Source organism: Takifugu flavidus, chromosome 8, assembly GCF_003711565.1.
Source record: "Takifugu flavidus isolate HTHZ2018 chromosome 8, ASM371156v2, whole genome shotgun sequence".
NCBI classification, from domain to species: domain Eukaryota; kingdom Metazoa; phylum Chordata; class Actinopteri; order Tetraodontiformes; family Tetraodontidae; genus Takifugu; species Takifugu flavidus.
In genome coordinates, this window is record NC_079527.1 from 6,616,943 (window position 1) to 6,632,374 (window position 15,432).

The 15,432-nt window shown below is 44.0% G+C and overlaps 1 protein-coding gene across 1 annotated transcript; it reads left to right on the forward strand.

Annotated features, from left to right (window-relative positions):
- The first annotated feature begins 512 nt into the window (after nucleotides 1-512).
- edn3b (endothelin 3b) lies at nucleotides 513-13,724 on the forward strand. Its single transcript, XM_057041455.1, has 4 exons — nucleotides 513-1,010; nucleotides 1,085-1,280; nucleotides 9,215-9,367; nucleotides 10,205-13,724. Exons 1-4 carry the CDS (start codon nucleotides 941-943, stop codon nucleotides 10,257-10,259), a joined length of 474 nt encoding a protein of 157 aa, XP_056897435.1. The 5' UTR covers nucleotides 513-940; the 3' UTR covers nucleotides 10,260-13,724.
- The last annotated feature ends 1,708 nt before the right edge of the window (nucleotides 13,725-15,432 follow it).

The window sequence follows — 15,432 nt, forward strand, 5'->3', positions numbered from 1 at the left end:
CATTTGTCACTTCGATCTGAGACAAAAAGACTGCCAGTGTTGAAAGAATGTGAATATTTCAGCAGTGATCAGCCCGGATAATGCCAGTGAGTGCCAACACACACACACACACACACACACACACACACACACACACACACACACACACACACACACACACACATATGGATTTCTAGGGTTCTATAGTTCAAATATTCCGTGCCAGTATGTTTCCTCCTGGGTCTTAGTGCAGCATCTTCCCATGTTAGCCATGTGATTGTGTCCATAATCTCCTAAAGAGGCTGTTGGCCTTCACGTACACAACTGTGAGACTGTTTGTGTGTCTGCTCTTTATTGAAGTTATGTAAGTAAACTATAGATACAGAACTTCTGTGTGGTGGCGCTGCTGCTGGATTATTTGTTGCCCCAGGGGCCTGGCCGGTGAAGTGTTACCAACTTGTCTTTTTTTTTTTTTTTACGGTCTCCAAGCACGATAAAATTTCATGCATCAACAGGAACACGCGCGCGCATGCACTTCAAAGTAGGGCGTCAATAGGAGGGCGTGCGCCGAAACCTTTGCCAAAAGCTTTAAACTGCCGATAGGACCTGGTGACCGGGGTCTGGGCTCACTTCATTTATTCCTTTTCCGTCCCGCATTGTCGTTTTTGTGTCTACCTGGAGGATAGCGAGCGGCAGTTTGTTCCCACCGCAGCTTCCCAGTTTCCTCCCACTCCAGTTTGCGCCCCGCAGGTGGGATTTATGACACGGAGCTGAAGCCTCAATAAGAAAAGGAGCCACAGTCAGTCGGATCTGGAGTCTGGGGTCTGAATGGGTTGAGCTGCTCCATGGACATCTGCGCTCAACTCGGTGGATCGTCACTCCACGTTGGCGGGAGATTAATCTGACAAGTGCGCAGCGTGCGTTCTGGCCGGGCTATGATTCATTTTGGGAATATTTGACAATGGCAAGGATATTTTCTGTCCTCTCGAAAGTCATGTTTTTCAGTTTATTGGGACTTTTTTTCTTGCAAGGTAATTCACTTGGACATTTTGAATGTTTTTCCCTTCAACTGCACATTTCTAACACGTTTCTTTTTCACTGCAAGGTGTTTTCGATGCCGTGGTTATATCCGAGTACAACCCCGGAGGTCTCCGGGTATCCCGCGGCGCACAGACGGGGCTGTCTCTGGCAGCTGCCGGGGGATCCAAGACCAGATCCAAGCGCTGCACTTGCTATTCCTACAAGGATAAAGAATGCGTCTACTACTGTCATTTGGATATCATCTGGATCAACACACCCGAGTAAGGCACATGTTCTTGACTGCTTTCCACACACACCTAACGGGTTTTTCACTTTCTGCCTGTAGGCAACACAAGAGGGGGGTCCAATTCTGATTGACGTGCACCTCTAGTGGGAATCGTGCAGCTGATTATCAGCAACATAATGTGGCAATTCACGTCCCGGGGGTGGGGGATCACGACGGCATGTCAAGCGATGGCATGTTCAGGAGAGAAACGCTGCTGAGACCTAGCAGCTTACCATCAGTGAGGTTTTTGAATTTTATTATCAACGACCTTTTGTCTCCTTTCTGTCTCTGCAGCAACATGTTATTCTAACCTGGAATTAAGGGCTGATTCCGTTTTAGCTGCATTTCAAGAATTTCTGCCCTTAAAAGCATTTTTAAAACCTTCAAAAGTGCACAGAGTGCATGAGGTTTATGATGTTAAATCCCGGGGAACCAACGTTAGGAAAAACTGAAACTCCAGAGTCGCCAGTTTAACCATCCTCCAAATGCATGTATTTGGAATGACACTGACTCAGGTATCCTTTATCATATTCCTGTAGGCATCATTTCTAAAGCTGACAAAATCTGCTAATGCCGAAATGGTCAGGAATTGACAAAACTCTCAGGGATCCCAAGAGGCTCAGCAATATACTGTATGTATGCAGTGTGGAGGCTGTCTGAATATGCAGAGATAAGAAAGAAATGCAGAGCTAATGCAGAGCTAATTGTCTACAGCTGGGGTAGGCTGTTACCCCCTGAGGTAAATACAGTAAGTGAGATATCCCGAAATGGCCCGTGTGTCAGCCCAGCGCCTGAGATGAAAGGTGCCTCCTCAGCCCAAAGACAATGATATTAGCATATCTGTGCACAAACATGATGGAATAGGAAAGCCGTGGAACGCTCTTGAATGGAAGCTGAGGGCAGAAGTGCTTTTCATCATGGGTGTCTCTCATAATAACAGATGGTACTATCAGATAGGCCCTTTAGAAAAAGCACACTTTGGCCCTGCGCTCCAAATCCCAGATGGCCTCTGCGTTGACGTTTGAGTCTGACCTAATCAGATGAGTAGGGGCCAGCATTGTCACTTGTTTTCCATTTTGCATTTGTTCTGCTCTTTAACTAGCGGCTGAGGAGCAGTATCCTTGTTGCCGGTGGTCACTTGTGTCCATTTCACACACAACACCGCTGCAACAAAGACCTCTTTCTCCTCTGCTTTGGTATATTCTCTTAACTTCACCTCAGGGGGAAGTGTGTATCACGATGTGTGTAATGAGATGTACAGCTGCTCGGCGTGGTAACATGGCATTATCATTAAGCCTCGCTCGCCAACATGAACGCTGCTTAAAAGTGTGTGTTGCACCTGTAAAAACGTCAGACGCTTCCATCAGGAGAAGTAATGCCGTCTCAGGTGTCAAAGTGACTTAAAGTTTTATGGTATTGTGGTATTTTGACAATGCTTTAGGAACATCAAGGCACAACATGGAAGGAATGAGTTGATTTATTTGTCCTAAGAAATGCAAAGCTTGGTTCGTTTTCCAGTTTGTGCTTACCCTGTGTGTTTAACATGGTGCTGAGCACACCGCAATGCCTCAAAGACTACTTTCCAACACTTTCTGGTTTTCGTCTCTTTGTTTCTACCTCCTCGTAACCACATATTAAAATTCTTGGCAAGGCGGAAGGGAAGCATTCTTTCTGCCCCTCTCTTCTCGTGCCAGGGTTGCTGTAGGCCCTTTTCAGGTAAACAGCGCACTTTATTACTGTTTAGCAAGTTGGAACAAACTGACATAATTCAATTTCTTCAGCAGTTTGGTTTGAGACAGCTAAAGAGGAAACTGACAACACCGTTGTCGCTGTTGTTGACAAGTGTGAAAAAACAAGAGTTCTGACTCCGCGGCAGACGCTCACCTGGCAACAGATCCTTTGAATCTCATTCGTGCCTCCGGAGGCACTGGACCATCTTGATAATTCTTAATATACCTGTAATTGTATCCTGGACCTTAAAGCCTTTGCATTTGAGTGCAGATCCAAGCTCTTGCCCCACTTTTCCCCATTCAACCGTAGTTACAGCCGGGTCACGTTTGGCACAATGGCTCTGCACCTCATTGGCTGTGCAGCCTTCATCCTAGTTAGCTGCAGCGCCTGGAACTGAGCTGAGGTGAACCTGGCTGGAGCTGGACCACCACCCAGAGCCTCAGTAACGGCAGTAAATAACTGCAGAGTTTCAACTGTTCAAAATGAAGATGCAGCAGGTTCATACAGGAACAGAAAAGACATTAATCAGAAAAAGGTGGAAAGTAAACTGACTCCAGCATCATTTAGGACCTGAATGTTACATGTCATCCCTAAAAGTGAAGAACTTCCCGAGAACACAAGTGCAGGCTAGTGTTGTTTTGACATTGAAATATCTCATATTAACACCTTCAAAAGGCCTCAAGCCCCAGGGCGTGGCATTTTAGATTAGATCAGACTCTAAAGTGGATTAAATTGCTAAATGATTATAAATCAGGAATCTTGAATTTAAAAAAAACATTCTTTTAAAGTTATTTATCTCCTTCTAATCATTAAGTAGTTTAAATTCCACCTCTTTGCTAATGTTGCTTGGTTATTGTGGAACATTTAAGGCAACTGTATGAATTGATTCTGGACAAATAAAAACCCATTTTGCAACAGCATAACACTTTAAAATCAAAAAGTATATCTATAAACTAGGTATACAAACTTCTACATCTTGAAGTAGTTTATCTAAATCCATAATTTAAAAAATGGAGACGGAGGCCTCACCATGACCTCTGTGAGGGAGACATCAGCATCAGCAGCTGAGATACAGTATGAGGGACTCAACTTACAACATTTAATGGGGATCAGAACCAGAAGCTTCTCTGGGCGGGTGAGACCAGAACGCTCTCATGCTTTGTGGCCACCAGACTAGATGTCAACAGACCATCTCTGGCATCAGTCGTGGTCCACCTTGTTCAGACGCGTTTCTACAGCAGCTCTGGGAGGCTTTGTATAGATCTGATTCAAAAATGACCTGAAACACGCAAATTCAACCTAGTGGTGAATGAAGAAGACCTGAGTTAAAGCTTAGATCTTAATCTAGTTGAGAGTAAGTGTGTTTTTTAGTTTTTTCCCTGTGAATTCATGTGGGGGAAAAAAGGTGCGAAATTCTGAAGATTTATTACATGTATGAACACAATAAAATGGGGAGAAGGCTGATTTAGGTCCGTCATTATTATTACCTGACGATACCCTGACAGTTGTAACAAACAAGAATGGATTGTGTTATAAGGTGACAATGAATGTATGAATAACTGAAATTGAAAAGAACTGCAGAGGTCAGAGGCGTATTAATGACACTAGGGTAATGGTTGTTAAATGAACTGCTGCTGTCCTCAAAGAACACATTTGGTTCTGGTTCTGCTGTGTGCACTGGAGACAGTTACAGTTGCTATAGCTGCGCCGATGGAGCTGTTTTGCAAAAATAACAAGTGTTACTATTCAGTAGGACAGGAGAGTTTAAGCAGAAAGGCCGGGGGGAGTAAACATTTTCTTCATTAAGTTTGCCCTTGTTTCATAAAACACCAGAGTTGTGTTTGTTTATGTGCTCTAATCAGGAAGGTCTGGCATGTATTATTTTATTCAAAGTACCGCACACATTTTCCCAGCCTGCAGGAAGAGTGCCAGACAGGGGAACCACACCGGGATGTTCAGTGGCAAAAAGGCAATTTCTCCATCAACTTTCGTTGCAGCCTGGAGATTACACGTCCTCTCGCAGCCTGCCGCAGCGATTTGGAGCTCATTAAATTCAATCAAAGAACTTCAGCTTTCCTCATTTCGCAGGGGGCCAAAGTGGGGAGAGACAATCTCCCAGTTTTCCTTGGCAGGCGTCCAGGCTGTGCTTCCTTCACGTGCAATCTTGGTGCTGCGAGCTTGATCGTTTTCTAACAACTGCACAAAACCTTCCCTTAATGGCCCGATCACGTGAAATTAGACTTTCTCTGCAATGCTGTTTCCAAAATACGGTCTCCAGCCTTTTGCACACAAGCTGGACTGACAGCATTATTGCTGGGATGTACACATTTGGTCATTCGACTGAAGTTTTTTTTTTAATTTAAAAAAAAAAAAAAAAGCCCTTACAGCACAGTCCAGTCCTAATGGAAATATACTGTAGTTTCTTAGTTCCGTACCAGAGTGAAGAGCACTGAAAGTTCATATTTTTTAGAGAACATTAGATCAGATTAGTTTACAAAGTCTTTATTATCCCCAGCCCTCAATTTGATACCATACAGAATAGCTGACGTATCTGTCAGCATTGCTAATGTCCCTCAGGCGTTGGCCTTCAGCCGCTTTGTAAACTTTTGCTCTTGTTCAATGACAAAAACACAGCCCACCTCACAAAGAGAGCTCCCGCTCTGCCACGGTAGCATACCGCTGCGCTGAAACGGTGATCCTTTTGTGAGGATTACCTTTTTTAAGCTGTAGATGTTTATTTACGCAAGATCGCCATGGTACAAGAAATGATTGAAAACAGCCGTCCAGGTTTAGCTTCAGCTAAAATTACTTCACATTATTGCCGATCTGATTTTTTTGTTTTTTAATGTAAAAGAGAAGCAAGTTTCAGGGGATTCAAATTTACCATTTACGGCGCATAGTTTCAGTAGAAGTCGTCTTTTATGGTGTTCTGTACCAGATCACGTTGCAGTGAGCCAATTATGCACGGCAGCCGCTTCCCCCAACGTGCACTCAGAGTCGGTTAAGGTAGCATTTTCAACAGGAAAGCAGAACTGCTGCCATGATGTCACCTCGCACATCACTGATGGAAGTTGTAATCATTAACATAAAAAAAAAGCTTTGCAGCTCGTAACAGATGTAACATGAACACGTGACCCTTGCAAGATAAACACCACAACTGTGTTTTGCTGTCAGGTGCTTCTAATTCTAAATCTAAATGCTAAAAGTATCAAAATACTGTAGATATCTTGATTTTCAAGGATGCATGAAGCAGAGAGGAAGTCAAGAATTTTACACTATAATGTTCAGGATATAGTTTCAGCAAAAAGCAAAAAAAAAAAAGGCAGCTAGTCCAACGCCTGGCCTGGAGTTGGCCTAATGTGATAAAGCTAATGCAGACCAGCCGGTTTTGCCTTTGGCTGCAGCGCTCCTGACCTTTGGCACTTGTGGAGTGCTCTGGACTCAAGCTCTTCACACTTGCCTCCTCCGCTGACTTCACAGCAAGAAAATGGCGAGCAAAACATTTACGCCGGTCTTATTGTTTCCTAAACATCTGACTTAACCGGGATTTAGAGGCGTCGTGTAGAGGGATCGGTTAAAGACGGGGTCATGTAGAGCACGCCAACGGCGATCGTCGTCCTTCAGGCTTTAGGGGAACGCGTGCGTTTGACGGGTCTACGTTGCCTCCTGCTTGCTTCAGTGTGTCCTGAGACAGCGTCTGGGGACTGCTGAAACAGCTCCCTGGAAACAGCGCACTGCAGTGATGCCAAAGTTGCTCCCATGTCTCCGGAGCGATCGGCTGTGGATCCACACTCTGGAAGCGCTGAGCGTCAGCGTTTTGATTTTTTGATGTTTTCTGTTTTTTTAGCTTTTCAACATGCTCTCCTCTGAGGAGATTCGGGGCCAGACGGGGAGAGTTGCTCTCTGAAGTGGAAGATGCAGAGGTTACATTAGGAGCAAAGCAGCATGGTGTAATACTCAGTAAATGATGGAAATGACCTAAAATGCGCTGTTTAAAGTCATTAAACAACATATAGTATGCAAATGTAATTTTATATTGTGGAAAAGGTACTTTTGTGACATTTATAGGGTTTATTGTTCTGACTGTATCCTGGAAACCTTTAAAGAATTTCAGACTGAAATGTAAGAAGGGGGAGCGACTCCCTGAACTGATTTTATTGCCCGGCATCACACACAGCTTTTATGTTAAATATCTCCATGTGCATATGACTTTCCCCTCAAACGTGCTGCAAGACCAGCCAAATCTGATGAAATGTGCACGTTATTATGATTCTGTATGTTCTGAGCAGGCCGACAGGGTTGAACTCTTTTTTGAAGCATATGGTTCTGTTATGTTGTATTTCAAGCTCTAGTTCTTTGTCATGTGCTGAGAAGATCTGTCATGAATTGCTTATTTCCTAAGTCTTCAATCCTTGCTCTCTTATCTTCAAAGCTTTTTTCCTTCTTCTAAAAAAAAGACTAACAATAAAACCACTGAGGGCTCTACAGAACATTCATGACGTGCTGAAAGTGCACAAACCAGGTCCAGTTGCCTCCTGCGCTGCCAGTGATCAGTGATCGTTCTGTCCCCTGAGGCGTCCCTGAGGCCCACTCTGGGCCCCCCAACCCTTCTGCACACATGTGTCGCTGTGAGTCAGCAGGGAGCGCAGATGACACACACAGGTTGTGGGTTTTAATAAGATTTGGTAACACATCGCGTGCAGGTTCTGTAGCGCAGCTGTTCCTCCTCTGCCTCGGCCAGAGCTCTGAGCGCAGGTAAAGGCGAAAAAAAGAGAAGCTCTCAGATGGTGTAAAAAAGCCCTCAGGAAGCAGGACTTTCATCATTACTGTCCAAAGTAGGAGCTCAGCCGTCCTGCCTGAGGGTTGCCTCCACTCAGTAGCTGAACATTTGACTCCGCCCACACTGTGATTTGTGGTTCTCCCGGGGGCGCTTGAACAGGCTTGAAGAGTCAAGAGTTCCTCAAATGCGCCTTCAGGCTAACATACCATCAAAACGAGTAAATATGGGACATTTTTCCTGTCTTAACTTGTGTCTCTGGACATGTCCCCTGATCATTAATTCAGCTCTGGTTTCCTACTGTTTGTGGAATGCTCGCAGCACATTTTGGAGTCAAAGGTATTTCAAGCATCCAGATGTTTGCTCCTGGATTCTCACATCAGGTGGCTTATATCCTGGGAACTATTTCTATGAGCATTTGATCTTAAACAGATATGCTAACATTTACAAGATCCTTATGAAGTTGAACACATTGATTTATCATAGCTTTCATATCTATGGAGGTTCATATTTCCGATGAAGAGTTTCTTCTTTTTTAACGGTGTCGGCCGTCTGGTCGGGTGTCTGGCGGAGAGGTGAGGAATGGAAGCATGCAGAGGTTGAACATAGAACACGCCAGAAACACCTGAAGGGTCCGTTACCTGATCTAAAGCGCACGCCAGCTTGGAATCGATTCCTTTTGCCGGAGGTCAAAGCTCACTGCGGTCCCACCCGTCATCACGGGGTTGTCTTCAGTGCCTCACAGGTAGAATATTCAGCAGGTCTGGTGGAGGTCAAGGAGGGACTGAGGTCCAAGGTGAAGGTCACTCTGACCTTGTGCGGTGCAAATGCAGTGCCACGAAATAGTTTCATACACTTTGGCCCTTTGTAGTGCACTTTCCAGTGGTCAGAGGTGTGAAGCAGCGGGGCCATTCATTCTGGTCACACACTATTTCTAGCTTATTACGTAATCTGCCTCTGTGCACGCCTCCTGCATCAGAACGCTACAGAACCACGTCTGGCTGCTTTACCTCTGTCAGAACAGGGTAGTCTTCACCAATGACCCGGACCAAAGTCAGCCCAGGTCACATGATTTACTCCTGCTTAAATCCAACTCTGAGAGGAAACGTCAGTATTTTTACAAAGTCAATGATTCAAAGCTATCTCTCATTAAAAACGCACATTTGGAAGAACACAGTGTCAAAACTGGTTGCCAGCTCTTTTTATTAGAGGCAAGCAGATTGGTTTTGGTGCTGTGGTGGCAGACTATCTTTATTTCTTTTCTTCCTTTCTCTCCTTTCTTTTTCACCATCACTCCCGACTCTGCTAACAGCTCTTTTGTGTTGTCGTCGCATTGGACACTGTTTGTTTCAATTTTTCCAGATAATTACAGATATGTGTCAAAAGTAACACTCTTATCTCTGCTCGTTTGACCTTTGTAGACGCCTGGTGCCCTACGGAATGTCGAGCTACCGGGGCCCTCAGCGGATCAGACGCGAGGTCGCGAAAACAACCAAAGACAAGGAGGCGGAGTCTTGGCGCTGCGCCTGTGCCAGGCCTGCTGATCCCGAGTGCCAACGCTTTTGTCAGTCAAGGTCAGTGTGAAGCCTCCAGGCGTTCACTTGTCATGGCTGATTTGAGCTGCTGCTTGGGGGCACTTTATTTTGGTGTGTGGGATCCATCATGAACTAAATTCAGAATATGTCCCCCGAGATTCAGACTATAATATAATATAATATAGTATAATATAATATAATATAATACAGTATAATATAATATAATATATATAATATAATATAATATAATATAATATAATATAATATAATATAATATAAAACTGCTGAGACACTGAACAGTCAAATTATTCAATATATTTTACTTCTTCTTTACGTTTACTCAAGCATGAGGTTACTTTTGCAACGCTAAGCTAAGCTAAGATAAACAAAGGCAGACTTTGCTCTTGGCTGAGATGGGGGCCGATGTTTTGGAGGCAGCGGTGGTCACGCAGCCCAAGTGTTCACCCATCAACGTCTGTGTGTAGGGGGGCAGTTGGGGAGTGGTTGGGCATGTCTTGACTGCTCCAGGTGCCCCGCCCATAAAAAAAAGTGCCTTAGCTTGTTAGCCTAAAACTGGGGCTGTTGTTACTCTTTAAGTGATTTTGCTAAAACAAGACGTTCCGATGGATGAACCAGAACCTCCCATTATTTCTTTGTTCTGTAATGTGATTCTCAAACATTCTTTACATTTCACCAGCATCAGGCCTCCATCACGAATCCTTTAGTGGTGCAGTTCTCCCTCTGGTGCTCTCAAAGCATCGAGCGGCTTTTGTTTTTCTTTCTGTCAATAAAATTCTTCTTTTTATGATGCAATTATTCCTGACACTGGGCTGTCTGTGATATACTGAGGTGATTCCTTCTCTTTCTTCCCTAAAGCTCACTGCAGAGAGCACCTGTCCATGGGCTGTACAGAGTCACTGACCCGGAATGACCACTTTGATGAATCCCTTGATCTTCTCTTCAGGGAAATGGACCCTGTTCTTTCTAAATCTTAATTTTGCAGCTCTTGCCTTCAACGGTATATTTACGAGCGTAAACTTCCCTGGGGCGAGTTCTGTCTGGCCCCCCAAAAATGATCTGTCTATCTGTAGAAAAGACTATAATCTACATCTTAATATAATCCATAATTTGTCATCTACTGTCTAGCTCTGTGACTTTTTCTGTTTTAACCTTTTGGGGACAACATTAGGCAACCGCCCCCCCCCCCCCCCCCCCCCCCCACTTGGTGTTGAGCGATCGCGCCCGTGTCGATACTGAAACATGGAGAGAAAACTTGCCTTCACGCCACGTGTGTGATGGGGCATGTTATTAATCTTTTGATTCATGAGCCTCTTAACTGTCACTCTGGGAAGAGTTCACACCCTGCCAGGTGTCATACTCTGCTCTTATCGCTCCTCGGAGCAAAGTTATCTTAAAGTTTCCAGCCTGGGGCATTTATTGTTTCAGTTTCTGAGTCAGAGAGGAGCAGTTATGACACATTGGGGTAGGAGAGATCTCACCCAACCATCTACAGGTGTCTCTAACAACAGGTTATTTCAGTCTTTTTGTGTTGTTTGTCAAAGGGAAGATCTGCATTTGGGTGGATCAGGCGTTAAAGACGGAGACCGTATCACTCAAGTGATCCTCTACAAATACTGTAAATTAATACTCAGATCCAAAATATCCATTTCAGGCTCGTGGGCGGAGCCAGCCAGATCACTTCAAAAGGCTTTCGTGAACATGAGGCCACCTGTTTGGAGGTTCACTTAAATAAACGTGGAGGTGCAGAAAGGAGAGAGTAGTGACGACAGAATGTATTGAGATGGGTTTAGTGATGGTTTAGTTTAGGAATATGGGACTAATAACCAGAAATACTCTGATTAAGCGAGTGACATTGCGAGCAAGTTGCGTCTGGTCTACAGAACGCCGCGCTCGCCTCTCGACAAGAGACGCATGATCGGGTTACAAAACACCAAGATTGTTGAATTGTTAGCTCCTGCTGTTTGATTCACCCCGAATGCATTTTCATGGAAATCAACATAAATATGAGGAGACGTTCATTTGGCACAGCCGTTCTAATCTCAGATTCCACAGTGAGTTTTAGCCGAGTGTGCTGCTTTGACAGTCACACTAAGGATAGAATTAGATTTATATCATTTATCTCAACTTTATTCCACAAACAGGATTACAGTTACAACCACAACCACAGTGCTATGTACCGGCCTCAGGCTAATGGATGCTAACTGGGGCTGCATCTCCGATATATTTCCCTGCCACTGCAAAGCTGTGATGTACTGAATGTGAAACAAACTCAGCAAACAAGCCTTTCTCTCCAGCGTGAATTAGACGAGGTTATACTTTTGTGAAACCGAAAGGCTGCGTTCGATCCAGTGGATCCACGTGAGTCAGGAGTTCAGGAAGGACAGGGGTTCTGATGCCAGTGATGCCATGCAACATGGCCCAAATTATCTCAAGGAATTGTTCTCTCGGAATCTTCTTTTCTACCTATTCGTTTTTCACTCTTCCCCACAACAAACATTTGACCTTTCAGAATGATTAAACCCTCTGGCTAAACCAAAAAGCTAATAAAGCGCTGTTCATTAGCATTGCTTTAGCTCACACCAGCTGAAGGCTGGAAATGAACTAGGTGTTAGTGTTTACTTCAGTTGGTGGTGAAACCCAGACACTATTTGTTCCTCATTAAGTGCCATACATTTATTAGTAGCATTTAGTGCTTTTATTTGAGCTATTCCATTCAAATTAGTGGTTTCCCAACTGCAGGTTGTTGTTTTTTTATGTGTTTGCATGGATCAGTTACCTATTAAGCTAAACGTTCTTTTATAAACATGACTCATAAATGTGCTTAAACTGTCTCTAACAAAGTATATAGTATCCAGTCACGTTGCACATTATGTATAGTATTTACTTATGTATAATTGTATGTACATTATAGCGTATGTTTATGCATCCCATGTAGAGAAGACGTAGAGAGATTTTGGAGGACGCAAAGCAAAGCATCTTGGTGCAAAAGAAAACCTAGGCTAGCTTTTGCAGGGACTTCTTACAATCAGATGACGCGGACACGGTTATTTTTCCTTTCCAACTACGAGGCTCATATTAAACTGGCTAGATGTGACTTTGCAGCCTGTATTTATACTCTTTTCTTAAATGTAAAAATGTTATTCTTTATATATTTTTTGGGAACCTACAGTATTTATTTTGCAGCCCTTCATTGTAAAACAGTGAACCAGAGCCCAGTAAAGCCAACAGGAATGATGGAGCTGCTCTGGAGTCTGGAGAGGATGTGCACAGCCGGATAGAGCCGGCTTTTATTAATGTCGTATGCACAAGGTCATCTCCAGTGCATTAACCCATCCGTGCCTCTTATTTTAACTCGATTGCAAGCCCAGACCTATATTTTCTATATTGTTGCTATTCCGGATCCGGCCTGTTTCCCACTGTGGAGCTGTGAACGAGCTTGCTTTCCTATCTCAGGGCTACCTCTGCTGTTATTTTCTGTGTTTGGTTTCTCTTAAACGGGCCAGTCTGTTATACACCACCCGCAGTGTTCGATACATTGTAACAAATATTTACAGGAACTGTGTGGAGCCATGTCGGGAAGCTTCATCCCACAATCGCTTTGATCTGGTGTTGCTGACAAGTCAGATTTGCAATATTTCTGGGTTCTTTTTAAAGATATCTGCCTTGTTGTTGCAAGAAAGTATTTTATCCATATAAAACATTGTTACTGTGATCGAAATCTACGGTATTTCATATGGTGGAGCTGCACCAAGCGCACACCTTTTTCCTCCAGAAGACACGAAACCAACTGAACCTCTGGAAATCCCAATAACCGTTATCATCCAGGAATTTCACGCTCAGTCTACCTTCAATAAGCCTTCCCTGAAGCCACATCTAAACCTTCTGCAGTCAGCATTAACAATGTTCTCAGAGAGAAAGGCCATATTCCCACAGTGTACCCTGGGAAATATTTGTGTGCAGACATCCTGACCACGCAAGGGCAGGTTCAGAGCCCCCGTCAAGACTTAAAGTTTGTTTGTTTTGAGGTGTTCTGGTTCATTAAAAGGATATTATTCTCCTTGCAGTGAATATTTACCAGGTTCTGCTCTGGAAAACAATACCTACAGTAGGACCACACAAACATTCCAAGACACCTCTCACTCGAGGTGTAATCACAAACATTTTTATAACATTCCAAGTGTGCTGTGCTTGGCTGAAAGCGTGTAAAACTTTTGATTTGGCTTAGCATTTGCATTTGACTTTCAATTTGCTACATTGTTCTGTAACTGTGCATCTTATGTTACTGATTGTTCTGCCAACATAATTATTGGTTCTGTCAACAATGTGACTGCTATTATGCATTCATTGTATTAAAATCTTATAGCTTGGAATTGCCTGTTTGTGTGTGTGTGTGTTTGTGTGTGTTTTTTGACCTCTGAAGCAATTGTGTTGCATTTAGCACTGCGAGCATGTGTGTTTACTTTCCGAAATCAAGAGAGCAACTACAGTGTTTACACTCCAGTTTCCAGAACTGTCCAAAAGATGGTGTTTAGACTCACACTTCAGAAAGTGAATCGTACGCAACTCTTTCCATAAAAGTGAGTAAAGAGAAGTTAGAAAATAGGACCGAGTTTGACATTTATTCTCTGATTACTACTTTTATATTAGCTACAGTTAGCAAGTATTAACTTCCAAAATAAAAAATAAAAGATGTAGATGGCAACAGAACATTTGGCCTGTGTAAACCATCTATATCGAGGTTCTTCTGTGAAAACGCTGCTATGTGGGTCTGATAATCTCCAACACACCCATGTAAGAAAGTGCTGCAACATCCTTAACATCTCCTCTGGTATTAGTGTCGTGTTTCAGGGTGTACGAACAAATACAGTGTTTAAAGCTGCAAGGTGGGATTTGCAATTCTGGCCAGCAGCCAGACACAGCAAACCCTCCACTCACCACAGATAATGTGTCCCAACATTCCTGAAAATGAAGAGGCCCTTTAATAAATGTGGCATCGCTCCACTCTTTATCTTTTTCTTTTTCTTTTTTGGAGTTTATTTTAATGGGAAAAATATAAATTCTGAGCATCTCTGAGGAGCTGGCACCACTGACTGCTTGAGTTACGGCTCAGCCGGAGGGAAAACCGCTTTTGCTCACAGGAGACGTGACTTTCCCGTCACCCCTGGAGCTGCCGGACTGTCTGAAACGCTGGCGTGTGAGGAGTCGCGTTGGGCCGACCACATCAGTCCTGCCCTTTCAGCTCAGGGGTCACCGAGAACATGATATGTTACTTCCAGATACCGATGCGAGTAAAGTCAGTGTGATAGTAATGGTGATGGGAGGAAGTGATGGCTTTCTCTTGCGCGCACGTCTACACCGCTCAAAACACGCACGTTACTTTGACCTGCTCGGGAAAAGTTGCACGCGCAGGTTTGTTCCTAATCCAATCCAATAACTTCCGAGAATAAGAGGATTAAAATAAGGAAAAAAGAGTCAATAATAACATGGTACCGCCGCCCGTGGGCATAGATCTGTAGGATTCTTCTCCACAAAGGTTCATTATACAAGTCTTTCATAATTTTGGAGAGCTTCACTGTAACCTTAAGGAAGGGAGAAACGTGCTCTCACCGGTTCAGTCAAGTGTGGAATGCAGCGGTTGTTCCCATCTGAGCCTCGGTTCACACTCATTGACCTCAGCATTTAAGTGTGACCTTGTCCAAAAAGTCACAATACCAAGAGGGACGCTGCATCATTTTTACAGCAAAGCTTTGGGAAAATGACAATTAGATGTCAAGAAAAGGAACCCAGGAAGGCCCGAAGGAGCGCGTTCACCCATGGCTGCCTTTCTGAAGGTGTGTATGTTTCGTGTTAGAGGGGGAAGTGGGGCTGCGTGTGTTGTGTGTGTGTGTGAGGGGGGGGGGGGCACATGCTGAAAAACACAGACAGGCAGCAGTCACACTCCATATCCTCCACTTGGTGGAGTTCACCTCGTTCCTCAGGCTCCAGTGGATTTCCAAAACTGATCACACGGGCGCTGTTGCTCACGCCCGACTTCCATCACTTTTGATTTATTACTGTCTCCCACACGCAGAATCGGCCTTGCA

Bases quoted from the DNA above. Each gene is read 5' to 3' on its own strand.
- edn3b (XM_057041455.1), top strand. From the start codon at position 941: ATGGCAAGGATATTTTCTGTCCTCTCGAAAGTCATGTTTTTCAGTTTA. The intron at 1,281-9,214 runs GTAAGGCACATG...TGACCTTTGTAG, and splicing joins ATCTGGATCAACACACCCGA to ACGCCTGGTGCCCTACGGAA. The intron at 9,368-10,204 runs GTCAGTGTGAAG...TCTTCCCTAAAG, and splicing joins CAACGCTTTTGTCAGTCAAG to CTCACTGCAGAGAGCACCTG.